General features: G+C 39.8%; 2 protein-coding genes, 1 long non-coding RNA gene and 1 pseudogene across 31 annotated transcripts; 1 reads left to right on the top strand and 3 right to left on the bottom strand.

Annotated features, from left to right (window-relative positions):
• Positions 1-277: 277 nt before the first annotated feature.
• Positions 278-13,427, bottom strand: LOC131237417 (xanthotoxin 5-hydroxylase CYP82C4-like; annotated as a pseudogene).
• LOC131237425 (protein ALTERED SEED GERMINATION 2-like) lies at positions 4,068-11,135 on the bottom strand. 29 transcript variants are annotated; one of them, XR_009167235.1, is made up of 8 exons: positions 10,834-11,135; positions 10,543-10,688; positions 10,251-10,418; positions 7,778-7,851; positions 6,957-7,052; positions 6,695-6,773; positions 6,363-6,561; positions 4,431-5,305 (listed from the first exon to the last, which is right to left on the bottom strand). XR_009167235.1 is itself a non-coding variant. In XM_058235235.1 (8 exons), the coding sequence occupies exons 3-7, from the start codon at positions 10,653-10,655 to the stop codon at positions 6,716-6,718; spliced, it is 504 nt and encodes a 167-aa protein (XP_058091218.1). In that variant the 5' UTR covers positions 10,656-10,688; positions 10,817-10,877; positions 10,979-11,135; the 3' UTR covers positions 6,080-6,561; positions 6,695-6,715. The 29 variants fall into 29 exon arrangements, 14 of the variants coding, with proteins under 14 accessions (XP_058091218.1, XP_058091189.1, XP_058091161.1 ...); XR_009167274.1 differs by lacking the exons at positions 4,431-5,305; positions 6,695-6,773; positions 6,957-7,052 and adding exons at positions 8,194-8,391; positions 8,682-9,047; positions 10,064-10,173 and having other exon boundaries at positions 6,080-6,561; positions 10,834-11,134; XM_058235235.1 differs by lacking the exon at positions 4,431-5,305 and having other exon boundaries at positions 6,080-6,561; positions 10,251-10,413; positions 10,817-10,877; positions 10,979-11,135.
• On the top strand, positions 8,106-9,718 carry LOC131237519 (uncharacterized). Its single transcript, XR_009167296.1, has 2 exons — positions 8,106-8,222; positions 9,510-9,718. It is a non-coding gene; the product is annotated as an uncharacterized LOC131237519 (long non-coding RNA).
• A 4,600-nt stretch (positions 13,428-18,027) lies between the features above and the next one.
• LOC131237413 (uncharacterized) lies at positions 18,028-19,747 on the bottom strand. The gene is made up of 2 exons (XM_058235154.1): positions 19,197-19,747; positions 18,028-18,347 (listed from the first exon to the last, which is right to left on the bottom strand). Exons 1-2 carry the CDS (start codon positions 19,648-19,650, stop codon positions 18,295-18,297), a joined length of 507 nt encoding a protein of 168 aa, XP_058091137.1. The 5' UTR covers positions 19,651-19,747; the 3' UTR covers positions 18,028-18,294.
• Between the last annotated feature and the right edge of the window lie 7,760 nt (positions 19,748-27,507).

The following is a 27,507-nucleotide window of genomic DNA, read 5'->3' as shown; positions in this document are numbered from 1 at the left end:
ATTTTTTTAATATATATGTAGTAAAAGTGGTGACGTGGCACTTACAATGACACGGACCAATAATAAAGCTGGATTCAGCCGATCACTGTTTCCGCGAAACAGACACCACCTCTGACTTTTTAATTGTAGCGAAAAAATAAAAAATAAAAAATGCAGGAGTGCTCACGTTGGCGCCATAAAAATAAACAAGCCATACCTATTCATCTTTTATTTTGTCCCACAAGTGCCATCATCTATTCCATATTCATCACTTGTTAATGTAGGATGTGCCAATAGCTACTACTACTACTATTATTATTATTATTATTAATTAGACTAAATAACAACAAATATGATAAAATATATAGTTTTCTTTTCCATAATTTTTTAGAAATGAGGTTTTCTAAGAAATAATGTTTTTGCACAAATCCAAGCAAACCCAAAGGAAGTATAACTGTTTGCAACTTACTCATACAGTGTAGGAGGGAGTCTAGGGGAGATGAGAAGTTGTAGAGGTTTTAGTTTAAGGAGACTGAAGGCAGAACCCTCACTCATGTCCACTGGGCCATCAAAAGGTGTGGACCAATCAATGCCATGCAACAAGCGTTCCAAAGCAAGTTCCATTACTTGTACGGCCAAGATGCTTCCAACACACGACCTTCGCCCGGAACCGAAAGGGATGAGCTGGAAATCGTGGCCCCACACATCCACTTCCACATGTCGTTCTAGGAACCTTTCTGGATGGAACTCCAGAGGATCTGACCACACACGTGGGTCCCTATGTATCTTCCACACGTTCACCAGGAGGTGGGTCCCAGCTTGGACGTGGAACCCCCCCCACTGTACAATCTTCGGTGGCCTCGTGGGGCACTAGGAGTGGTTCCACCGGGTACAAGCGCAGGGTTTCTTTGACAATGGCTTTCAGGTAAGGTAATTTTCTGATGTCTGATGGACGAACCACCCTCTCGTGGCCCACTTGCTTGTCCAACTCAGCTTGGGCTTTCTTCAACACATGGTGGTTGTTCACTGGCAAAGAGAGTGCCTACGTCAGCTCGATTGATGTCGTTTCGGTCCCTGCGATGATCAAGATCTGGACCACAAATTCAATTAGTTATTAATATTGTTCATGACAAGTTCCATTGATATATATATATATATATATATATATATATGTGTGTGTGTGTGTGTGTGTGTGTGTGTGTGTGTGTGTGTGTGTGTGTGTGGGAAATGGTTTTATGCCGTCAAGCTCATAGGAACTTTCCATGAAGTCGAGCTGTGTGGGCCCCACCGTGATGCGTGTCAAAGTATATCTACCCCATCAGTCAAATGCACCATCCCATGGTGGGCAACGAGCTTAAAACTCAAGTCAATCCATGATTTAAGTGGACCACACCACATACAAAAGTTGAGAGGAGTTATCCTTCCATCAAAACATTTGTAATCATTTGTTCAGTCCACCGAGATGGGGTTGACAAATCCACTCAGCGGACTAGTGGACTTAGCAATCCCATCACACCAAAATCATCATTTAGGAACGGTTGAAAACCGTTCCTAAATGCTTCAGGAACGCTTAAAACCGTCCCTAAATGAGGCGTCGCAAAAAAACAGGAACGGTTTAGAACCGTTTTGGGTACCGTCCCAAATTTTAGAAACGAAATTTTAGGAACGGTTTTAAATCGTTCTTAATGTTGTTAACGGTCAAATTTTAGGATGGAATTTTAAGAACAATTTTAAACCCTAATTTTAGGACAATTTTAAGAACAATTTTAAACCCTGATAAGCACAAAATTTAAGATTAAGGGAAATAAATTAATAGAACTTTATTGCATTCCATCAAAATAGTCCAAAGATGAGAAAATAATGTGCTTGAAAATGTTTCATTGCAAAATCAAATTTACAAAAAGCTCCAAATAACTTATCAAATAAGGAAAGAAAAACTTTCATTATCTTATGAAAATGATCCAGCCATACTCTCGGAATCATTATGAAAAAAGACTTTTGATTATGTGATTTGCCATAGGCAGCATGCTCCTTTGCTACAGCAACCAATTGAGCACTTACGCATGCTTTTAATCCTTTAAGATGATTACCTAACAATAAGAATCCTTTCTCTGATAGTTCTTATTTATATGGGCTGCTAAAATCACAGGGTGTGTAAATCAAGTTACCCAGGAATGATCCTTTCAGCAGCAATGTATGTGAGAGAAATTGATGCACCACTTGCAACATTACATGGACCAATTGTATAAACTACTAAAAATAGTAGCCGATGTTTTGGTGATAAATCCAGTTCAACTTTAGGGGATCTCAACAGGGTTTTTTGTTCCGTGAGAGAGAGGATGTCAGTTTAACTTTGGTTGTGGGTTTCTTCGGTTTGTTGTACAACTTTCTTCCTTCTGTTTTTGTTCCTGTTTTCCTTTTGGCCTTTGTGCCTTCTTAATAAAATTCAGTACCTTTCAAAAAAAAAAAAAAAAAAGCAGTTAGAAAACCTGGGGCAAGATATTTGCAGACATAATGGGAATAAATGTTTTACACAAATACTGCCAAAGATCAGCAAGCAGAAATGTTCTAGACACGGACAAATCAAGTAAATGGCTTTATCAGGAACAAGCTCTATTCCTAAACAATGTTATGTGATTATTCCAAGGTATCCATGAATACATATTAAGGCTCCTAAATAAAAGAAGAGCAAGCTTGTTTAAGGTACAAAATTCATATGCTTCATTACCTAGATAACAATGCAGGATATTGAATTTCTCTTTTCTTTCCTTTTCTTTGAAAGGCCTCTCCAATGAAGCGGTCTGGTTAATAAATTCTATTGAACCTCCAACGTCACACGTTATATCAGAAATTCCAACTAGTGGGCTACCTTTCCTCTTTAGTTCTAGCAACTGCTTGGTAGTAAGGAACCGAGGAAACCTTTTCTCCTAATACATGCAATTAACTGCTACAACCAAAACCAAGTATTATATATGTATAAACAGAAGTTTCAAGCAATTTGGATTGGGAAGGAATAATAGAAGTCATGAGAGGTAACAGGCTGTTACAGTCCTAAAAGTCTAATCCTAGAGAATTTTGATTAAAATAACCAGAAACATAATAGAAGCAAAACAAAAAAAATAAAATGAAACCATGATGACGGAATTTAATAAACATAATCAGCAAAGAATCACCTGGAAAGTATTCTATCTAAGAGCTCCCCACCTTCACATAACCTGAAATACACAACAAATGAATCATGAGGATTCCAAACTACCATCTTTAATTTAAGCAGTTCATTTATCTCAAATAGCCACACATTATTTCCATGCACATGATAGAGGAATTTCAGTGACTATTATATCCTATTAGAACTATTCCATGATAGATAAGTTTGACACTAAAAGTTCAACAATGCCAAGTTCAAATGTTCCACCATCTGCCATCAATCGCATGTATTCACTTGATGAATTACGTGCCTTAGAAGCAAGTTTTGCCGTTGGAAAACAATGCAGAGAGGGATTTCAGGATTGTAGCATCCAACTGAATGGTTGGAATCATTCTGTCAGATTGATATTTGGGGTATGCTCCATTCCCAATTGGGCCAATCTGTATTGATGCAATATTGCATATGCTCCTTAAGCCTAGGGCTGTTTCAACCACTCACAATTCAGAATGCATCACAAAGTCATAACATCACATCACTATAAAAGTTTATAAAGGTTCATATACCTACCTGAATTCACGGAGATCCACATAAACACACACACAGCAGAGCTCATGCCAAAGATAACTACCTGAACAAGTTGGTCCTCGTTTAGAGCTGACAAACTAACGAGTATTGGAAACCGTCCAATAAATTCTGGTATCAAACCATATGCAATAAGATACCGCATTGACAACCTGGATAAAGTTGGATCGAATTTCAAAAAAGCAAGCCAAGAAAGTCAAAGTGGAAATTTTTAAAAATGTCCACCATCAGAACTAGCACAGATGTTTTCAAAAACCATCAGTTATAATCCCAAACATTTCAAAAACCATTGTTGGGTATTCCAGAAAAAGGCACAAAGAGAAGAAAAAATGCCTACCCTCTCAGCCAGACTGACTATCAGTAGCTTGACCCCTTCTCGTTCTCACATGGATGTAATCTTGCTTTGCTGCCTCTGAAGATTGAGCAATTTGTTTGACCAGCTTGTTATCGTTGCCTGAACTTGCTTCCACCTCTGCTTTTGAGTCCTCGTTCTCTTCTCCAAGTCCTGCAACTTTGAGCCGCTTGCCACTAGAGTCTGTTTGTTTAAAAACATAACCAAAAATCACATTTCCACCAATTAAACCACCAATCTCATATAACTTGTTTATCAAAAAACTCCAGGTTCCAGACACCACAAACTAAATCATACAGAAATTATACCTTCAGTGCAGGTGGTGTGTTTGTATAATGATCAAGGACAGTCATGAACACAAGGCGTTTTGGAAACAAAATACCAGGAAATAATCACAGTCATGAGAAACTAATCATGTTTTCCATATTACATCCAAAGAGTTATCTAGCAACGCTTGATCAAACATAGAGAATTGCAAATACCTCATCCAAAGAGCTATCCAAAAGCTCATCAAAAGCTATGTAAACAGAATGCTAGGAAATGAAGTTAACTACCCAAAATGGCTACTTCTTTTAACTGAATCTAAAGTTCAATGTAATTCTTCAAGAAAAATAAAATAAAATTGATTTGTAGAAAAAAGGAAAAATAAATACTATTTATGATGATTGTAAGAGGTAAGTTTACCTCCAAGAGCCCACTTGTGGCTGGTTGCATTTGAATGTAGAAACATTGTGGACCCTAACATGATCCATTTCAGCTATAGAAAATAAAAATAGCTACCTTTTGTAAGTTTCAGGTGTGAATCCTTAACTTTGTTTTTATTGTGTGACTCCACATTCCACAAATTTCGACTATAGACTCCACATTCCGTATGTTAATAACATAGCAATAGCTAAATACAATCTGTGTGCTGCAAAAAATCATTCTCAGAAGGTTAGGAGAGAGCCCACCCATGAAGGGTTGGCATACACCACAGACTATAATGACGCTCACATAATTAAGAAATGACTTTGTTTGTGCTGCATGAATAACTCTATGGTGAAGATCAGAGCTGCTACAAACAAGAAAAGAATGACAAGCCTCTACCCCAAGAAACCGCATCCTAAAAACATTAAGGGACTGCCTCTCCATATCCTGAGCACCCATGCAGATAATGCACTGCAAACCAAATCTTGCTGACTAGACAATGCTGACTGGCCAATCTACTATATAACCCAAAGTGATAAAATCAAAGGCACGGACACCTCCAATGATGACATAATAAAAGCTCAATTACAATGAGAGAACAACACAAAGGACAGTCAGTCAGTAACCATACTCAGAACAATGCTCTAGACTCACTTTCATTTCATGGAGTACTAAACGTTTTACTATAAGTAAAAAGAAGGGGAGTCATCCATTAAGACATTGGAAAATGGAATTTGAATGGAGTACCGAAACTTAGAGGCTCCGTCATCATGCTTCTATGTTGCCCTTCAACAAAATCCACATCAAGAAACAGAGATGGGTCCAATTCCCAACACTACTGAAAGAGTAGTATCCATTGCTTTTTAAGAACAAGAGTAAGTCGAGGGTGAAAAAGTTTCATGCTTCAAAGCAAACAAAATATTTTGTATTGACATGCAAATTGACCTCAATGCTAATTAACGTAGAAATATCCATCAGAAACCAATCAAAACCCATCTTTCCTGAGACATGACCATGTAATCTCACTAAACGATTTTCATTAATTTTGGATTAGATCATTATATGGTTGAAATATGGTAATGAAATAAATAAATAGGTTCAGGATCATGGTAAGCCCAATGATCTAAATAAGAGAAGATAAGGAATAAATTGTCCAAACAAAGACTTCCTAAGACACATCGCCAGAGGATGACGCCACTGATATGAACAGGGACAATTCAGTTTATGCTTGAGCTATAGCATTCTAGTGTTAGAAATCATTTGAAGCACCATTACCCTTTAGAGGCAATAAGTTAAAAATTAAATAAAAAATAAATAAATAAATAAATAAATTTGAAAGATTATATTACTTTCCCACTTATTGCATGATTCCCTCCTTTTATACAGCAGTTATAAATAACCAGCCAATCTAGTACCGTATTGGGAAACATCCAATATGATTTTTCAATCTTGCATGATTACTAAATACATTGCTGCTGCATACAGTCACGCTATAAAGATTTAGTAATTAACTATATTCAGCAATTGCATGCTTTGTATGCAACTAGACTGCTTCTAGACCACAATCTAATCTGGAGTCTAAAAGAAATAAAATGAGTGCACAAAAGAACTCACCTTTCCAGTCCGTCTTGGATCAGCATTAAGGAAGGTTGTGAACGACAACAAATCTCCATAGTCCCACCCTGTTAGTGCTGTCAAGTGCACTAGAATTCTTTATATATGCTTCCGTCTCTTCATCCACAAACATATAAAAGCAAGCATCTCTTTGCAGCCTCACTAATATTTCTTGGCTGTTGTATTATGTCATAGTTTCCTGGTAAATGACATATTCATGAGGAAAGAAGAAAATTTACACTCGCTTGAAGACAACCAAGCAATACAAGGAACACATATTAACAAGAATAAAATAAATAAATAAAGAAGACTTCTAATGCTCATATCAGTACCAAATACAGCTGATGCAACAACTATTCCACGGCATTGCTCCATTTCAAGAATATCAACATAATTAATCCTTCAACAAATCTAATGACAAAATGTGTCAGTGAAAACACAATATGAGTAATCAATCAATTGAAAGAAATCACAACATTCATAGCTATAAGCAAAATCTTCTCTCTTTTCTTTTTTTCCTTTTTTTTCCTTCTTAAAAACACACTTATAAACACAATCAAAGATATGGATGAAAAAACAATTAAACAGAATCACCTGGAAAGTATTCTATCATAAGACAGAAACACGCCAGCATCCTTTGCAGCTTTCGCTGTAGCAACATGGGCTGACTTGCATGGTTCTGTAATCAGACTTATAGAACCGTAATGGAAAACTATTGCCTGTCAAAGGATTTATAATAAAGCATACGGAATTACTAATTTTTTTTTTTTTTTGAAGACACAGGGTGTCCCCACCTCTTTTTTGAAGTGAGACTAATCCCTGCAGATACATGCAATCACCCACAACCACATGTATCGGGTAAAGCCAAGGAGGGGAATCGAACCCTCACCTATAGAGAGCAAACCTACGGTGAAGACCATTCACCCAAACCTCGTTGGGTAACTGAATCACTAAATTAAAGAGAATACCACCAAATTTAGAAAAGTAAAAAAAATAAAATGCTCTGGCCCTAGAGACTGTATATTTAAAATCGACTATTTAATAGTTAAAGTAATTAACTGGAAAGTAGTTGGCAATATTTAAAGCATCGATATATATATATATATATATATATATATATATATATATGTGTGTGTGTGTGTGAGATACAAAATGTCTAACAATAGACAGCTTAAATTGCATTGTTTCCTAGCTGAAGACTCTGCTCCTTGTAACAAAGGTGGAAAGTTCAAATCATCCTGTCCTCCTTTTACTATGAACAGTTTTTCCCAGCAACTCGGCTCAAAATCTCTCCGAGTCGCGTTTGTGAGTTATAAAGTTATGTAGGTTAGTGCTATTATTTGTTCAATAACACAAAACTAAGACCGTGAACAGAAAATATTACACTAAAAAATAATGAAACAGTCCAAACTCACATTTCCTCTCCATGGACAAGTGACTTTGAGGCCTGAGTTGAGCTTCTTTGCAAAAGCTTCACCAGCGTTATCAACTTCAATTAAAAGAAATGACAAGAGAGGAAAAGCTAGCAAGCTGGTGAAGATTATATCAAGAATGCTGCTCCAAAACAGGAAGGAGAAGAGAGCATGAGATTAGCATGCATTTGTTGCCACATGGTAGCTAAAAATTTTCAAAGAAGAAAGAGTGCCATAGTAGAGATTTTAAGAACTTTGAAACATGATTTGTGAACATAGAGGAGAATCCACCTGACCTTAAGTATGAAAAACTAAAAATAATCTGCAAAATATGCTAGAATACAGATAAAAAGACTTCAAAAATAGAACTTTAGAGGTAGCAAATAGGATTAAAGCAGTTTAAGACATTGGAATTTGACCTTCAGACTGTGTCCAAGACGCCAACAAAGTAAAACTGAGTTGTCTTTCTTCTTGTGACGCAGGCTTTTATGAAGAGAATATGGGCACTGTTCCTCTTTCTTCTTGTGACTCAGGCTTCCATTCACAGAACCAAGCTGTCTTTCCTCTTGAACTGAAATCATAAGGCTTTCCCATGCAGCTCCAGCTTCTTTGATAGCCTCAACAGCATGAGGTAAAGCTTCAGCTTGACTAATTAACTGTTTCAAATGGTTCCATGTTTATAAAGACTGTACTTCTTCATCAGAAAAGTTTCTTTGAGTAAAAAGACTGGAGACTATGCTGTTAGTGGAAACCACTTCTGTATTATTTTCAGGATTTTGAACTGCATTTGGAACCCCAACCTGATTCAAATGAAGATGATCTGATGTATTGTAGAAGGGACTTAAAATTGATGTTTTACAGGAATGAGATAACTTTAGGGCAAATGGCATGCCTATGAATATCTGACAATTTTTAACTTTAGGGCAAATGGCATGCCTGTGAATATCTGACAATTTCTTTCCAGTGCAGCAAGTGCATTATGTCTTCAGACTCATGAATGATGGACCAATACATCTTAACAGCACAGAATCCAGCTTTTCAATGAAAACAAACTATACAGACAGAAGGAATTATTCACATCTTTACAGTGATGAATTAAGACACATCTTCATATCATCCATCTATTATCCCACCCAACGAAGTTGTATGCTTTGCAAGCAGGCATAAAGCAATGACAGCAAGCTTACTGTCCAAATTTCTGAACATCAGTCCTATTATAATGCAACTACAAAATTGTTTCTTCAGGAAGCATCTCTGACCTCTTCACTTTGTTCTGTGACAATTGGAAACAAAAGCTTCGGTCAAAGGCTCAATGGACTAAGCAATCCCTGAAGGAGATGGCTCGATAAATTGAAGAATCTGCAGGAATACACATCAACAGCTACTAAAGCCTAGTCACCACAAGGTATCGTAAGATGAGGTTAATGGTTGCAACATCGCTATGAGAAACAAAGGCAGCTTATTTGTAATTTAGAGAACAAGAAAAGGAAATCTAGCTAACCAGATTTCACCCAACAATTGAAAATGGATGACAGAAACTACTAATACAGTTGAATAAATACAGAGTCTGAAATGACGGCTACATGTTTTGCCAATTTTGCATCCTGGCAACTCCACTGCCACATCGGTTCTTCTTTGATTTATTTCAACTCATCTTTGAAAATTACAAAATAAAAATAAAAAATAAAGTCAAATAAGCAATGCAAATTGACAAACTAACTGGTTATGTAAAGAGCGAGGAATGAGGCTTGAATACAACAGTCAAGACAAATATAAAACTGGCATAATAGAAAAGAATTCATAGTGTTTATAGTGAACTAGTCTTGTTTCCTCCTAAAAACAGAATCTTTAGCTGTGTCGAGAGATTAGCAATGGAGCTGGGCAATTCACCCTCCAGATTATTAGTAGTTGCACCTATAGCTTTTAGACGGGTGCAGTTGGTAAGTGAATTGAGGAAGCTCGGGTCATCACCTTCTCTGCTTCCAAGCTGATTTTTCTTGATATTGAAATGGTAGAGACCCGAAAGACTTCCTAGATTCAAAGGCACATGTCCACTAAAACTGTTGGAGCTAAAATCAACTAATTCAAGACTTGAAGCATTGGACAATGAAATTGGCAGCCTTCCAGTGAATTGGTTTATAGCTACAGAAATCTGTTGCTGGTGTGGAAACACAAGGCCTAGGTTGGGGGGAATGCTTCCATGCATTTAAACCAAATCCCTCTCCATTCCAAAATCATGATTTTGGTGTAGTGACATGAATCAAAATGCTACTGCAACACAACAAAAACCTGTGTAAGTGCATCAGCCATGTAGAAATGTGCCCTGAACGAAGAAGAATCAATAGCTCGAGCTCTGTTGCAATCTCTAATAGCCATATGAACATCATTTTCCACTTCCTCTGGAAAGAATGATCAAATTTGGTAAACGTTGAACGTATTGGGTTTTTACAATTAGCAACTTGGGTTTCTAACGAACCTTGAGAAACAATGCTGCTCGAGTACTTAAGCAGTCATGCTTAAGTTTGGTTCCAATTTCTGGACCATTTCCATCAAGTACTTCACTACATGCTTCAATTCCATATGAGTAGTTTGGCCCTTCCAAGGATTTTTCAGCAGCTTGAACCAATTCATAGCTCTTCCTAAGCTGGGGGGAAAAATAAATAAATAAATAAATAAACATATTAGTGAAAATACTTTGTCGATAGACAAATTATAGCCAGCTGAAGTTGCTAATTAGATTTAAATTCAGGATAACACAAAATGCGGACCCTGCTAGAAGTATGACTGTCATGGGGAGCACCAGTTCGCAAAAGAATGGGTTGTGATGGGCTTGGTTCTGCTCCACTGAGGAGAGGATCAAGATCCATTTGCTTCGCAACATCGCCTGCTCTGTATCTCATGCTACTCTCACCACCTGCAAGTTACAAAGACAAGTTTCATATAGCCAGTGAATAAGCAAGCAGATAAAATGGAAGCTGAACAAATGAAACAGTATTATAATCCATTTAACTGTCCACAGTTGTAGAAATCAATACACACTACCAATGCCATCTTAACACCTTTAATATCCTCCATCCATCAAGATCCTGGCATCAGGTGGTAGCTGCAAGGATGATGGACAGTTTGCTTGTCAGTTGGGCCACAACTCGTTTGCAAGGCCTGCTTTGACTCCCAAATGAGGATTCAGACCCATTATCTACTCACAAAATCAGCAAGAACAGAAACATGATCACAATCCAAAGCTTGATACTCTGGCAAGAACATGGTGGATGATGCACAGGCACCTAGAAATTGCATTGTTGGCATACAACTAAGTCAGATAAATGATTAGGAAATACATAGAACATGGTTTCATCTTCTTCTTCTTCTTTTTTTTCTTTTTTTCTTTTTTTTTTTTAATTTAAATTTTACAGATCTGATCTAAAAGCTTAGAATGACAACAATCAGAGCTAAAGATATGATGGCACTGGAGCAGATTTTTCAATCCTTTGAGCTCTTTACAATGAGAGATTTTTTAGGAAAGCCCTAATCCGTTTATCTACAGATCTAGATAACAGGGAGACTCAAAATTTTTGGGAAAAAAAAAAAAAACAATAGATCTTGTTCCAGTACTAAGATCTGAACCTATTTCACCTAAAATCCTTATCCGGTTACAGATTTACAGGAAACGGAACCAAATTCCAGTATTATATCCTCTGGTAATCTGTGGATTTCCAGATCTAGGGCTTATGAAGACATGAAGATCAGAAAATGAGCTACGATTCAGAGAGCTGAGATTGAATCGTGATTAATAAAACGAGATCTGAACCTTCACTAAACTTATTATCGATTTCCACAACCGATTCGAACAGAAACACTGAAATTTCAATGATTTGCAGATCTGGAAGATAAGAAAACCTATAACTTTTTGATCGGCGATCGACCTTTTCCATGTTTAAATCGGTCATCATCCTTTTGCTTCCCGCAAGCAAAATGTAGGATCTAGAGCTTGAGCTAGGGTTTTTTGAGAGTCCAATAAGTAGGGTTTTCAGAGCTCTCTCTCTCTCTCTCTTGATGTAGATAATTTAGCTCGACGACATCATCGTCGGCTATGCTATGTTGTGAGGGAGAGGGAGAGAGAGAGGGATATAGATTGAAAGGGAGGGAGCGAGGGAGCAGAGGAGAGAGAGAGAGGAGGGGGGGGGGGGGGGAGTTGGAATATTATTTTATTCTTATTTGTTTTTGTTTAAGCTGTTTCAGGCGTGAGGGAGCAGGAGAGAGAGAGAGAGAGGGATATAGATTGAAAGGGAGGGAGGGAGGGATCGAGGGATCAGAGGGGGGGGGAGAGGGAGTTGGAATATTATTTTATTCTTATTTGTTTTTGTTTTAGCCATTTCAGAACCAAAATCACGTTTCATTCCAAAATTGATATTTTGGTGTAGTGTCCTCTTGGCGATCATTTACGAAATTTCATGATGCTGAGAGCAGGTCCATAGCATGTATTGAAGCCGATTTCCTTCTTCATATTGTAATTATCCATGTCCATGCCTAACAGCACACGCATTAGCATCTCACATGGATGATTTTCAAAAGATAGAAATGTAATCAAGAAAGCTTACAAGCATTGTCGCCTTGATGAAGGTGTCGGCCAAGTAATAGTTAGGAAGATTGCCGCCTTCCCGCATAGAGAGCCGCACGTCAAAGAAATCTTGATTTTCACTATAGCCTGCATTACCATCGGTGTACAGACTGTGCTCGTCCATCCATCTCTGCATTATGGCATCCATTTCCCTAGCAGTTTCCATTGAGGCCCTCTCATAGCCTTGCAAGTCGAACCATCGAAGGAATGACAAGAGGTCCCCGATGTTAGGAACGGTGAGGAGATAGAGAAGCCGTCCAACCACATGCCGGAACTCTTGTGCTTCTTCGTCATCGCTGTGGGGCCCAAACAATCTTTTTCCAGCTGTCATACGTGTGATCACATTAGCGGACAATCGCCAAAACAAATCCTTCATCTCCACAGCCACCACCGCTTGATCCTCTCTATCTGCCCATAGACCATACAAGCCCTTCACCCACGTCCACCTCTGAAGTCCAAACATGCTGGACGGACTCTAGCCGTCGGCCCGAAAAAAATTCATGGACTACAATCTTGCGAGTGTCATGCCAATGTGGACAATTTGTGGCCAGTGCAAAGCTTGCAAAGTTGTAACCCACATGTCTACCGGACATAGTGTTGGGCCGGCCGGCCAAGGCATGATCATTGGTGGCTAAGCATTCCTTAGCCAGCTCCCAATTGCTTATCAAGAGGGCACGTTTCTGTCCAAGATGGAGGGTGATCACTGGGCCGTATCGGTCGGCAAGTGTACTCATCATCTGGTGGGTCGGGGTTGCACTAGCTAGGATTGGAATGTGACCCTATATCGGCCAACAGCCCGCTGGTTCAGGTGCTTCTTTCTCACTAGTATTGTCTTTCTTCTTCAGTAGTTTGAAAAGAAGGAAGATGATCATAGCTACGACCATTGCAAGATAACTCATATCCATTTTAGCTTTGTTTTCCCTCAGGAAGTACCGGAAGACACCGTGGCTGATAAGAGTATATATAAAGACATGGTTTAGGTGCAACGTCATTGCATACATCACGTGAATCGGAACCTCCGTAAGGTCAGGTGGTTGGTTTGATGCTTCGGTGTACTACCTTTTTAAAAATCATTCGGACCATTCTGGGTTATTTACGTTTGGGCCTTGGTAAGTACAAGTGGGCCCAGTCCATACTTTGAAATTATGGGTCCCACATCAGTCATTCCCCAAGAATGGTTACCGACTGGGACTTTCAACGGATCATATTTGGTTTGGGTCCTATTGTACCCATACCTGGTGTAATCAAGATCTGGTTTTGCTTGGCATGGGTCCTTACTGGCTTGGGTTTAGTAATTGAATACCTAAACCCATATCATATCTGGTCTATTTCTTAAAAGATATTCAATGAAAGATTGTAAATTAATAGTTAAATATAAAGATGCCTTGGATATTGCATTCACTTTTATTATGGATGATGAGATTTGTCTTCATTTTAGGAAGTATTAAATGTTTCTGATGCTGAGAAGTGAATGACGGTTATGCAAGACAAGATGAACTCTTTCTGTAATCAGGACAGTAATTAGCATACGGAAGTGGATTGGGTGTGGCTTGGGCTCACCCAAGACGGTGCAGCCCTCACCGTGGAGCCCATCACCCACACCGTCTATCCATTTTGCTAAATCGTTTTACGGCATCAACCCAAAAATGAAAAAGATCCAAATCTCAGGTGGACGATATCAGCTCGTGGCCCATTAATGGTCAATCACCACTGTTTCCTATGTTATGGCCCACCTGAGTATTGGATTTGCTTCATTCTTTTGCTTATACCCTAAAATGATCTTGCAAAACGGGTGGACAGCGTGGATATAAAATACATAATTTAAGATGCGTCACGGCCGCACCTGATCCGCTCACACGTGAGCTACGTGTCTGTACAATTTGGACCGTTGGATTTCCTTTCTAACCACCCATTTTTTTTCTCATAAAAATCCAGTCTTGTTGATTAGCGGACAAGCATAATTTACAGTCCATAGCACGTTCGAAATGTACCCTTTCTGATGAATGGTCTGAATCTTTAACATGTGTGCCATCCAAAACATGCGTGGAGCGGTAGCTATCATGTGGGGCCCAGCGTATTGTCGTGACCCTGTTTGGCAGGCATTCGTTCTCTCACATGAAGACGCCGCCTGTGTCGGCTGACGGGCGATTTAAGCTTTGAATTTACGACCATTACAGCTGGTGCGCACTGTGCGCACTTTACAAGAGTCTCTGAGATTTTTCAAAGCTGATGTGGACGGAACTTCTAGTTGTCCGAATGATTTTTGTATTTTAGCTCATTAAGACTGGCCCATCAAATGGACGGATACGATCATCTGCCAACACCATTTTGTCCAAACATGACTAAGAAAATGATGACTCTGGAATAGAGAGAGAGAGAGAGAGAGAGATCTTTGCATATGTGATGGATGTTCATAGATGACTGACATACGTGTGGTTCACCTGACAAGTGCAGCGGCACGGGGTGCACCTGATAAATGGGCGGTCTCATGCACAAACATGCCACATTGACACATTGGGGCCAGGTAACGACCAGTACTAGGATGGCCCATGTGCTTCCAGACCAAAATTCAAGACGAGTAGTGGCTCATTAAATTGGGAAGCAGGCATGAGGTCTCTAGACCTTGACAGCCATGAATGGGACTATGTCCATGATATTCATTGCTATTCATCCTGGGAACCGGGGCTCTGTGGGGCCCACCGTTATGTATGGGTTTTGTCCACGCTGTACTTCCATTTTTTCAGATCATTTCAGGACACGAGTCTAAAAATTAGGCAGGTCCAATGGGATCCTTACTCCTCTTGCTCCGTTGGTAGACTCTTAAGGAGTTTCAACACCTGTTCAAGGGTTGAGTATCGGTAGGTGGTGAAATCCCACTATGGCACGAGTGTGTGGGGGGTATGTGTGCCTGTTTTTTTTTTTTAAAGCACAGATTGGATTCACAAGAATTCAATCTCCACTTTGTGGTCCACTTGAGCCTTGGATCTAAATCATTTTGGGTTCAAATTCAAGAATATTGTCAATCTTTTAAGTTCTTTCATGCAGCCATCACTCATGAGTACTTAACCTTTGATATTGTGTTAAAACTCTTTTGAGTCTACCACCATACTAACTTGACTCCGGCAAGTGTTATGAACTTTTTGAGCCTTCAAAATATATCGGAATCGTTTTAGACTATTTGAGGGTACTTTTATCATATATATATATATATATATATATACATATATATATATATATATATATATATATATATATATTATGCTGTCAATCTACCGTAACTTTCATTCTTTTTTAAATCTGTGAGTGGCAGCAATCAATAATGAGAAAGCTAAAATCTTGGCATCAAAAGAATATCAAAGTAGATTTGTCCAATTTACGTGCCTAAGTCCACAATGGCTGCAAGTCCACAATGCGACGGGACAACCCATAGGATATACCTAACGGCTAAAAGATTTGGGCACATGTTAGAGGTCCATCATCATTCATTAGGTAAAGAGTACATTGCTCATTTTTCAATTAGGGTATACTCTAAAAATACTTTGACCAAAAATATGCCAGTCACATTATTAGCTAGGTTAAACGTGCAGAAGAAACTAAATGTTGAATAATGTCCAACACTGAATTTGTTCAAAAAAAAAAAAAGAGAATAAATTTAAAAAAAAAAAAAAACGTTTAAAATTGTCCAAACAATCCATCCAGATTCAATATACATGCATAACACTATGCTAAGCTAGTTTTTTCATGTATAGACGTGCAGAGAGTGTGTGATACAAATGAATGGCCAGGATCCCAAGTGCATTTGTCAGCCACTCAGATCTCCAGGTCACTAATGCATGTGTGGTCCACCCATATCTCTAACAAGTGTCCCACTCAAGGGAATCCAGCTCTCATGTGTTGTAATTACAATGTGAGTTCCATTCAACCCGTCCATTTAGATGCAACCTGATCATAATTCAGGTGAGCAGCAACAAAAGAGAACAACGCGGACATCAGGCCCCACCAGGACTAAGGGGCAAACCAAAACGGCCCAAGTTATTTTAAAAAACAAAATTTGAATATATAGGCAGTAGGTATGATGTGTCCCACCTGAGTGTTTGATAGGGATGATTATTTGGATGGAGCAGTGCCATGGGGAGTCTCACCAGATGCGCGGTTTGGATTCCATATACACATATCATGGGTGGGACCTACAGAGCTCGAACCTATGGTAATTACATGCGTCTGAATGCACGTGATGATTCCGTATTGGGGAAAGCGAAAGTAACTTGCTAGAACACTCCAAAATCTAAATCATCTTTTTTCTAGCATGTGTGCCGCATCATGGCTATTAATTAGGTGACCCCACCCAGCGCTATCAGTGGGCAATCCGGTCGGCCACACTTATATCCGCATTCAATTCCAACCTCCACATGATCCACATGGTGAATGGCCCAGATCTTGCCTACATGCCAAGGTGGCACCAATGAATATGGTAAACCTGAGATTAGGAAGGTTTTTATCAGTAGTTGACAGTCTCAATGTGCGACGATGGCCCATCTATGAAATGATGAGGGACCACATTAGGGAGGCTTCATCACGAGTAGATGACATGTCTCAATGGCGACGATGGCCCATCTATGACATGATGAGGGCCCACCTTTGTATAATTCACTAAACTCCACCCACGCATGAAATAATATAAACTAATCGATGGATATTTTTCTCCTGATGAAGCGACACCATTGATTTATGGACACTGGTTGAATTAGGACAGTTAGATCTTTTCATTTTTAACCGTTCAATGTCTACCAATCATAGAGTTAGCTAATCAAATAAGTGTTTTTTTTTTTTTTTTAAGAAACGATTTACCTAAACTGGGGTTATAAATTGAGCAATCTAATTTGAAATTTTTGTACACAAAGTATGTAATTTGTAAGTAATCTATGAGTGTCTGTGTATCAGACACAACAATCTACCAGAGTATCAATACTAATCTACAAATTACATGCTATATACAGTAGGGCTAATCTACAAATTACATGCTATATACAGTAGGGCTTGAACACCGGGCTGGGCTAATTTGGGTCCAGACCCAGCCCCTTTCGAACAAAGGGTATGGAGTTTTACCCGGGCCCGGGGAATTGCCATGAGATGCCCATGAGAAAAGGTCCATACCCAACGAAGGATCCTAGCCATCCAGCTGCTCGACATTTCCGTGTCCCTGATCAACCAAGAAAAGGGTGCATTGAACCGGACCAGGAACTACACAAGTCGAGTAGACTCGGACGGGCAACGTGTTGGGTTTGGGTTAGAAAATAAGCCCTGATTAGGTAAATGGGTCGGGCTAAGTTGAACCCTACGCAACGACATTGGTCCATATAGCTAATCATGGGCTCGGAAAAAATGACATGGCTTGGGTTGAGCTTGACGAACCCGATTGCAACTAAACATGCCCGTTGAGCCGAATGGTTATGCATTATGGGTTGTTTGGGTTCGGATCAAATATCTAGGCCCGTTTAGTGGACAAGCCCAATTCATTGCTAGCCCTAGAACTGACTTGATGAGTGGGCCAATCTCGGTGCCCCGTACGGACTGTTCGATCTGGCATTTGGCCATGAAGATGCCATCGAGAGACAAACACAAACAAACGCATGTATAGAAAGAAACCCATCTCCATCTCTTCATATGTATTTGGTTGCGTTTGGTTGCACATGTCATGATGTTTCATTACCCTTTTAGAAAAAGAAAATTCAAGACCATGTTTTTTTTTTTTTCTTTACTAGATTAGGGAAAGTTCACTCAAACTTCACATTTACAGACCTAATATGATTTCAAAACCTTGATGGAAGAAGAAAAAAAAAAGAAAAAAGAAAGAAAGAGAGAAAATGAAAAAAAAACAAACAAATTCAAACCATATCTCAATCTATCTCTGCTCTGCAAATCCCTTCTCTTTCCTTCCATTATTCCACAAAAACCCTGCATTCCACGCAACTTCTCAGTAAATTAAAAAAACTCAGTAAGCTCCCAAACATGCCCAAATAGAATCTGAAAAAGAAAAGAAGAACAAACAAGAAGCAGATGGATTCGTACAGCAGATTGGAAGAAAAGCACATAGAAATAGTATAAAAGCCACAAAAAAAAAAAAAAAAAATACAAATATAAAAATCATTTAAAAAAGAAGAAGATAGGAATCTCAATTCAAGATGCGACTAATGCAAATTTCAATTGAGCAATAAAAAAGCTTGAAGGGGACGAAATTCGTTGCACATCCACGAGGGTAATGTGGTCATTACAGTAGAAAAATCTCCTTATGACAAAATTACCTTATATGGGTGGAACTATCAAATTGTGGGGGTGGAAATATCCAAAAAGAAAACCATTACAACCCAAATACCAAACACCCTTCCAGAGAGAGAGAGAAAAAAAAACACGATCTTGATTGTTTCAAGAACCTTAGAAAAAGGCCAAAAAAATTAAAAATAAAATAAAATAAAAATTTTAAAAACATTAAAAAACATTTTAAATAAAAACATAAAAATCCGATCTTGATCCCTTTGTAAAAATTTAAAAAAAAAAAAAAGACCCAAAAAAAGAAACAAAATCTAGATAACTTTTTCAAAAGATTTTTTTTTTTTTTTTTTAAAGGGATCTTGGCAGCTACAGAAACCTAAAAAATAGAGTCAGATCTTGCTAGGTTAAGAAACTCCAAAGGAAAACCCTAAAAACTCACAGAAAAAATCACATCTCAAATCCCTCCAGAAGAAAAACCCAAATTCCAACAGCATCAAAGACTTAAAAGAATCCAATCTCTTCAAGTCAATTCACCTGATCTGAGACCCAACCCCGCTTCTCCCTCCGGCTTGCAATCTGGCGGATCTTCGAAGAGCGAAAGCGAGAGTTGCTTATGGGCAACACCGATGTCGAAAAGTATGAGGCCGGAATTGGGGTCGTCGACGATGATGTCCTTCACAGGCAGCCACAGAAAGAGCTCTAACTGCGAAAGTCCGACGAGGTCGGTGAGGGCGGCGTAGCTGAGATTTCCACGGACGACGGCATCAAAGAAGATGCTGTTCTCGTACTTGGTGAGACAAGGGCGGTCAAGGAAGACCTCAAGAGCGCCCGATTCGTTGAGGGTGAAGGATTTCACAGCTTTTGGGAGGAGCCCTGCAGGCAGGCCGTTGCTTCGGAGGATGTCGTGGATTGTAGAAAGAGAGCTCGAGAGAGAAATGAGTGAGAGAAAACATAGAAAAATCAGAACTGCGGAGATGGGTTTTTCCATTCTCGCTGAAAACAGCAGAGATAGAGAGAGAGAGAGGGTTTAACGAGGGTTTTGGGGAGAGAACGGCGGTGTGAGAATAGGAAGAAAGAAGATTAAAAGGCAGTCGACAGATCAGAAACTCTTTAAAATGGGTTTCGGTAGGAGAAATTACATGAATGCCCATGGTTGGTGGAAAAATAAGAAGTTTTCCAGTCCAACGGGTTGTACAATAATTTTATATACCTCAGAAAATAACTTCTATCATGTGTCCAATCCTTCCAATAGGTTTTCTTTATATCAGGATTGTCTTTTGAGAAATCAGACCCATCTAATACAACAGTGGCCTATACTATTGAAAATAAATTATACCCATTGATAAATAATAATACACTGATGTGGTTTATTTAGTATGTGAATGTTACTTATTTTTTACTAATTTGATCTTCATAATGATTTGAAACTATTGAACGGTTTGGATATTAAATAACATGAAAATTTGAGGTTATTTTCTGGGCGTACAGTAAGTTATGAAACAACCAGTTGAACTTAAGACCGTCTCTTTAATTAAGGTTTTAGGAAGATTGACTGGAGTAAATGTCAAAAATACGCTTGCACGTCTCGGGAATTATTTTCTTCATCGATCAGTACCAGGGTTCTGTGAGTGATCACTGTGGGACCCACATTAATGTGTTTTAATTATATGCATGCCGTCTATTATTTTTGAAAGATAATTTTAGGTTATTAGACAAAAAGCGAAGTATATCCAAAACTTAGGTGAGTCACACCACAAGAAACAGTGGTGATTGAATATCCACCGTTAAAAATATCTTGGTCTCCGTGGGATGTTTATTTTCCATCCAACCTGTCGATAAGGTCACAAATATCTGGATGAAGGGACCACTCAAATATCAGCTTGATCCAAAACATGTCGCCCACAGGAAGTTTTTAATGACCAATCACTACTTTTTCCTGTGTGTGGTCTACCTGAAATCTGGATCTGCTTCATTTTTTGTTTCATGCCCAAAAATGAGCTGTAAAATCAGATGGACGGCGTGGATGTAGTCATATGCATAACAGTGGAAACTACTGTCAGGGATCCACCCACCTCGGTAGATCTGGAATCCACTGAAGCCGCGCCCATGGTATCATCTCATGAATGGTTTAGATGGCATATAAGCTCAGTAAGTTTTCAACGGTGGGCATACACCCATCCATTTCGTGTGGCCCACTTAAAGGATCAGCTTGAGTTTTCGGCGGGCGCGGATTAGCTACTGACAGGTCGAGTATCGTGACTCGTTACTGAAGTGACGTCACCAAGTTACGTGGGGCCTACCATGATGTATGTGTTACATCCACACTGTCCATACATTTGGAGAGATCATTCTAGGGCATGATCCAAAGAATGAGGCAGATCCAACGCTGGAGTGGACCCACCACAGAAAATAGAGGGGAGACTGACGGCCACCGTTGAAACCTTCTTAAGGTCCACCGTGATGTTTATTTGAGATCGAAACTGTTAATATGTTAACGCTGACACGAAAGAAGGGAAAACACAAATATCAGGTTGATCGAAAACAATCGTGGCCCTTGGAACTTTTTAAAGGTGGGTGTCACTCTCCCCACTATTTTCTATGGTGGGGTCCACTCGAGCGTTGGATCTGACTCATTCTTTGGATCATGCCCTAATATGATATCTCCAAATGGATAAACGGTGTGGATACAAAACATATATCATGGTGGGGTCCACAGAACTTGGTGACGTCACTTCAATAACACGTCTCGCTACTCAACCTGTCAGTAGCTAATCCGCGTCCGTTTTGGGCTCGATTCTTCGCGTGGGCTGGTGCACAATCCACGTGGATTGGACATCACACACATCATGGTGGGCCATACCAAGCTTTTAGTCGCACGGGTCCCTAATTGTAGGAAATTCCTCTCCTTTGACGGAGTAAAGGCGTAGCTACTTGAGTATTGCTTTGAGAGTGCCTAGCGAAGGGACGGCACCGAAAACATTCGGCGAATTGCCATTGGCTGTGTGAGCTACCACCAGCTGTGAGGGTGGTGGGCCACACCAAAATAGAACAATGGTGTGAATGAATTGGTGGGCCACGCACCAGATCTAAGGGTTCACATTATCTTCACTTTCACATACAGGGTAGAGGGATCTTTATCCTTGGAAAGGATAATTTGATTACTATGTCAAAAACATCGTGTGCTGAAAAGAGCATCCAACTACAACGGTCATGCGTGTGGATCTACTAAGATAAACGACTTTCTTGAGGAGCGGCTACTATCTTTCACACATGTTCACAACTCTCACGTGTAAGGCTTGCGGTTCCATCACTGAAAGGGCAATTTGGTTATTCCTTTGAGAATGTCGGGGTAATTAGATCTAATTAAAAGCAAGAAAGGGACAGGGGTATTTATGTAATTCTACATAAGTAATTAGATATTTGGCAAGATAGCTGTTTGGAGTTGGGAGTTTGGGGTTTTGCATGGAGAAGGAGAGAGGGACGGATAGGAAGGAATCGTGTCAGAATGGCATTTGGCAGGCAGCGAGAAGAAGTGAAGCAGATGAAGGGAATTCCTATGCTTGGCTGATGTAGAAAAGACGCCAAAAGCACCCCTTCAAATATCCCTGTGGGCCTCACCAGCCTCTCCGTGGGTCCTACCCTGCTGCCCTTTGGAAAATGCTCGGACTATATTCCAACCCTCTCACTGTTGGATGTTTTTCTTGTTCTGGCATGGCCCAGGACTCCCGTGACTATATGGTATATATACTTTTACGAAATCTGAGCCGTCCCATTCACTAAGGCTGGTCCGTTGATTAGGTGGGCCATAATTTATGGAAGGAACGAACGGCTATAGCAAGATCTTTCCTCGTCCATCTGTTTCCTACAGTGTGTTACACCTGATGAGTGTTGCTAGACTTTTAGGCTAGGGCGTGTACATGATGGGGCAAACCTGATGGATGGCTCTGATCTCATCTGGCCTGTGGTTTTGGCACGTGTTACAGCGTGTAGATTGGCTGGTTGTACCTGCGAAAGGAGGATTGGCAAACATGAGCACCGTTCGGGTGGATCCCTAGATGTGGGGCCCACTGTGATGTATGTGCCTTACATCCACACCGTCCATCCATTTTGAAAGCTCATTTTAGGTCATGACCCCCAAAATGAAGCAGATTCAAATCTTAGGTGGACCATACCACAGGAAACAGTCTTAATTGAATCCCCACCATTACAAATTTCATGAGGCCACCGGATTGTTTATTTGCCATCCAACCTGTTGATAAGGTTACAAAGGCCTGGATGAAGAGACCACACAAATATCAGCTTGTTCCCAAGCTTTCGTGCCCCACGAGAATCTTTTAATGGTCGACTACCACTGTTTCCTGTATTATGGTCCACCTGAGATTTATATCTGCTTCATTTTTGGGGTCAGGCCCTAAAATTCGTTTTTAAAACGGATGGACGGCATGGATATAAGCTACATAGATGAAGGTTAGCCCCACGGTCAGTGATCCCGCCCGGCATACATCCACTTGGAGTGTAGGTGGTGCCCTCATCCTACTTCTGTGCATGTGGGGCCATGGTTAAGTAATCCGGACCATTGATACGACAGTCCCACCGTATAGAAGATCTTTGATGATTACAAACAAATAAAAATAAAAATATATCACATCAGCCGGCCACTGGATCGGCTGATTTTTTGTCTCACGTGATCAAATCATGGACGGGTGGATGTCACACACACACATCACAGTGGGCCCTAAAGAGCCTCTGTTGCACAGGCTTCCTGCATCTATCTTAATATCTTAGGAACCTCAGTTTGAATAAAAGGTCGGATGGTTTAGTGATATGACCTCGAGTTCTCAAGACCGTTGATATTATGGCCCCAACGAGGATGGATCATGCGCCTTAATCTCTCCACTAGATTGGAAGATCCTAGTCATCCAATCTTTATCATTTCTTACTTTGAAAGCGGAAAATATCAGCGTTTCCTTCTTATGAATGGTCGTACTACAGATTTTAATTATACCCAAATTTCCAACCGTCCGTTGATCCCGGGAAGCGGATTCCCCGGTGACACCAGGGAAATCCCTGATGGTGATGGCAGGCACCGTCGGGCCCACCCTGATGTATTTGTTTTATATCACGCTGTTCGTGTGTTTTCCAGGTCGTTTTCCAGGTCATTTTAAGTCATGAGTTACACTGAGATCTTGGGATCAATTCCTTAGTGGGGGCGGCTGACAGTGTAGTGTGAACACAGTGCGGTGTACTAACAAGCTAATAACAAAAAGTCGTTACTCCAAAAAATCGAAAACATCAACTTGGACCATACCCCAGTAAAAAGTTAGGATATAGACACCCATCGTTGAAACCTCCTTGGGTCCACACCGTATGCTCATTTTCCAGGAAGCGGATTGGCTGGTGTAATGTAGGTACGTGTCGGGCGAAGACGAGCGCTGACGCTCCTCGAGCTCCCAGTTGTACGAACGGTTCACAGGAGATCAAAGTTACGTGGGGCCTATATTGATGTATTTATTATATCTACACTATTCATCTATTTTTAGAGATCATTTTAGAGTATTATTCAAAAAATTAATTATATCCAAAGATCATGTGGACCACATCATAAATTGCAGCAGAGATAATGATTTTCACCATTAAAAAATTCATAGGGCCCACCATAACATTTATTTTCCATCTAATCTGTTCATAAGGTCACAAATACCTAAATGAAAAGGAAAAACAAATTTCATATTGATCCAAAACTTCTATGACCCTACGAAGGGTTTCAATGGTTGATGTTCAATCCCCCACTGCTTTTTGCAGTGTGGTCCACTTAATATTTAGATCTGTCTTATTTTTCATCTCAAGCCTTAAAACGAGTTCCCTAAATGGATGGACAGTTTGGATATAACACATACCTCATGATAAAAACCACGAAACTTGCTGATGTCAATGCATCAGCTATATAGCTTTCCATCTAGCCGATTCATTAAGGTCATATAGACCTAGATGCAGGGAAAGCTAGCTAGTGCGAAAACACCAGCCAATCCGCTTCCCATTTTCCATCCAACTTATTCATAAGGTCATACAAACCTTGGAAAACATAAATATCAGCTAGATCTAAAATTTTGGTGGCCTCTGATAAGTTATTAATGATGACCATTCAATCTCCATTGTTTCTTGTGATATGATCCATTTGAGCTTTGGATTTGCTTCATTTTTGGGTTCATGGCATAAAATGAGCTGGTAAAATAGATGGGCGGCCTAAATAAGAGACATATTGTAACGTCCTGGAAATCAGGGGTCGTGCATACACTCGACTCCCGAATTCCCGGGATCACTTATAACTAGTTTTTCATTAATATGCACTTAAATTAAGTTTAAATGCGCAACCTAGAATTTCCTGGAACATGAAGCATAAACACACGAGTCTACTGAAATGAAAGAGATCTAGTATATATACTGGTCCAAAAATATAAACAAGTCGCACAAGGCATTGCCCAACAAAACTACAAAAAGAATAATATGTCAAAAAGAATAAAGCTGAGCCCACTGCTCAGCGATTCAAATCTGTCTACTAGGTCGGTGGAGAGCCGTCCATCAGCTGGAAGTAGGATAGCTTGTCCTCCTCCTCAAGACTCGTGCTACTAGGCTCCTCCTGCTCTGCATCACCTGCACCTATGGAAGAGTATGGTTGGTATTTTAAAACACCATCCCAAAGTGAGAGTGAGTGATCAACTCAGCGGGTGCTATTAGTCTTAAGTTGTAACAAGCATTAGCTATAATATGAATTTAATGAAAAACAATCAATCATAAACACCTAGCTAATCTTATTAATGTGCATGCATGACAAATGATATGATGCATGCCCTCACCACAACTCTCCCTCGAGAGACTCCATCTAACGATCGCGTATGACCAACACTCCCTCAGAGCGACCTCAACTGCCGAGTCGCCACCCCTAACTAGTGCGATGCAATGTGGTCGTATTAGCCGAGTTTTTAATTAAGTCCATTCATCCAGTAGGTTGGGAAATCTGATACACCCCACGTATCAATGCCCTGAGCTGGTAGTAAGACTAAGGCCCCCCAACGTGTGAGGCCGAGACCCCGCGGTTCTTGATCCCGTTGGGTTCCTCATCCCCGACTTCAAGCATATGGGGAGTGCCGAGAGAAAGGGATCGCTCGCGGTCACTATGGGGAGGCGCGGCATCCCAGCGTAGGTCGACAGCTCGAACACAGTGTCTCATTCCACCATGCCTGGCTCACGAGGCGGTGGATCAGTTTCAATTTGATTATCAATGGGCTACAATGTTGTAGGGTGTTCCAGGTTCCATACATATGTGAGCAAACATGGTTAACAATCAAGGTTGGTCAGTAAATAGGTTAGACCACACGAGTCAGGCAAGCACGTGACAGACGATATTGGGTATAAGCGACCCATATAGTCTAACTACTGTCGCCTGCACGCCCTCGCCCAAATCAATGGGTTTAGCCTCAGGATAGTCCTACTAGCAGGACCACCTTCACTTCCTCATATTCCTGACCAACCCAAAGGTTTGGATGGTGATCCATAACATGCCAACTATCAATGTATCAACTAGCATAAACAATATCATGTTCTCATTTTTCTCAACATACAATTCCAATTTCTCTTAGCAAGCAAAGCTAACAATATCACGAACAAGGTGTGTGTGTGTGGTGTGGGTTGGTGAGGAAGTTAAGCATTTCCTACATCCCTTAGAACCAAAATGCATAACAATCAATGAATCATACATGTTATAGGGCACATCATATGAGGAATTAAGCAAGACATGGACATATATTCAACCATTGTAGCAAATCATGTGAGAGGCAAGAACAACATCATGTGAGAACTAAACAAATATACCATTCCGTGCAATTTTAAACTAAACCTATAATTCCTAGGTTTTCTCTAGAATTTCCAAATACATCATTTAAGCAATCAAAATCATTAGGCTCATAGTATAGTTGGTGCTAGACCACCTAAGGATAATAGTCCGCACCTATGGATCGTTGAGATTTTGGAAACGACCTAGGAGGGTGGATTTGAGATTGATCGGCCGGAATCCCTGAAGTACACATTTGCATGTTAGAAATCAATGTCAATCCCTTCTCAACACAAGAGTTTTAAGAAAAAAAGATGAGGGATCTTACCTAGGCGATCAACGAAAGGATTCTTGTGATTGTGGTGTAAGTTTTTCCTTTGGAGAAGGGATAGAGAGTTGTAAGATTGAGTTCCCTTGGGCCCACCTCGATCTATGGTCCACCCTTGCTCTCCTTCACTCTCTCTTTCTGTCACGCCCCAAAATCCGGGTACAGAGTGTGCACCCTCAGACCCGAGTTTTGGTTCGTAACTTATACACAAAGTATATCAATTTAATTCTTTAATCAGTTTAATCGCATGTGATATTTACATTTAATATAAAGTCCACCATAATCTCAATCACACATACAAAATACATAACACCAATCAACTAAGCATTTATAAATCTTAATAATCCTTAAAATAAAATAAACCTTAAAATTATTCATTTATTATACCATTATACTATAATAATATTTATTCCATGCTAATATTGGTCCAAAGAAATAAAGCTAAATAATTCCTTAAAGTCGCAAAATAAATACCAGTATGTATTATGTGTTAATTAAGCTGTGCTAATAAAATAAAACATATAATTAAAAATTTTCTAATGCAGCCACTTCATCCTCAGATAAGTATGGCCATGATTCAGGTCGGTCGTGTTCAGGTACAGTAGATCCTTCCGGTTCTTGCGCCACGTCATCTGCTAATGGCTCCTCTGTATGGTTTTTCCATCAATAAAAAAATATAAGCTGGCCAG

Source organism: Magnolia sinica, chromosome 1 (assembly GCF_029962835.1).
Source record: "Magnolia sinica isolate HGM2019 chromosome 1, MsV1, whole genome shotgun sequence".
Taxonomy (NCBI): Eukaryota; Viridiplantae; Streptophyta; class Magnoliopsida; order Magnoliales; family Magnoliaceae; genus Magnolia; species Magnolia sinica.
This window is presented reverse-complemented; position numbering and strand designations above follow the sequence as displayed.

Coding starts and splice junctions, on each gene's coding strand:
- LOC131237425 (XM_058235178.1), bottom strand. Junction 7,852..10,250: donor GAGCAGCATTGTTTCTCAAG/GTTCGTTAGAAA, acceptor TTTTAATTGAAG/TTGATAACGCTGGTGAAGCT. Junction 6,774..6,956: donor TATGATAGAATACTTTCCAG/GTGATTCTGTTT, acceptor TTTTGTCATTAG/ATTTGTTGAAGGATTAATTA.
- LOC131237413 (XM_058235154.1), bottom strand. CDS start 19,650: ATGGAAAAACCCATCTCCGCAGTTCTGATTTTTCTATGTTTTCTCTCA. Junction 18,348..19,196: donor GGGGTTGGGTCTCAGATCAG/GTGAATTGACTT, acceptor CGTGGAATGCAG/GGTTTTTGTGGAATAATGGA.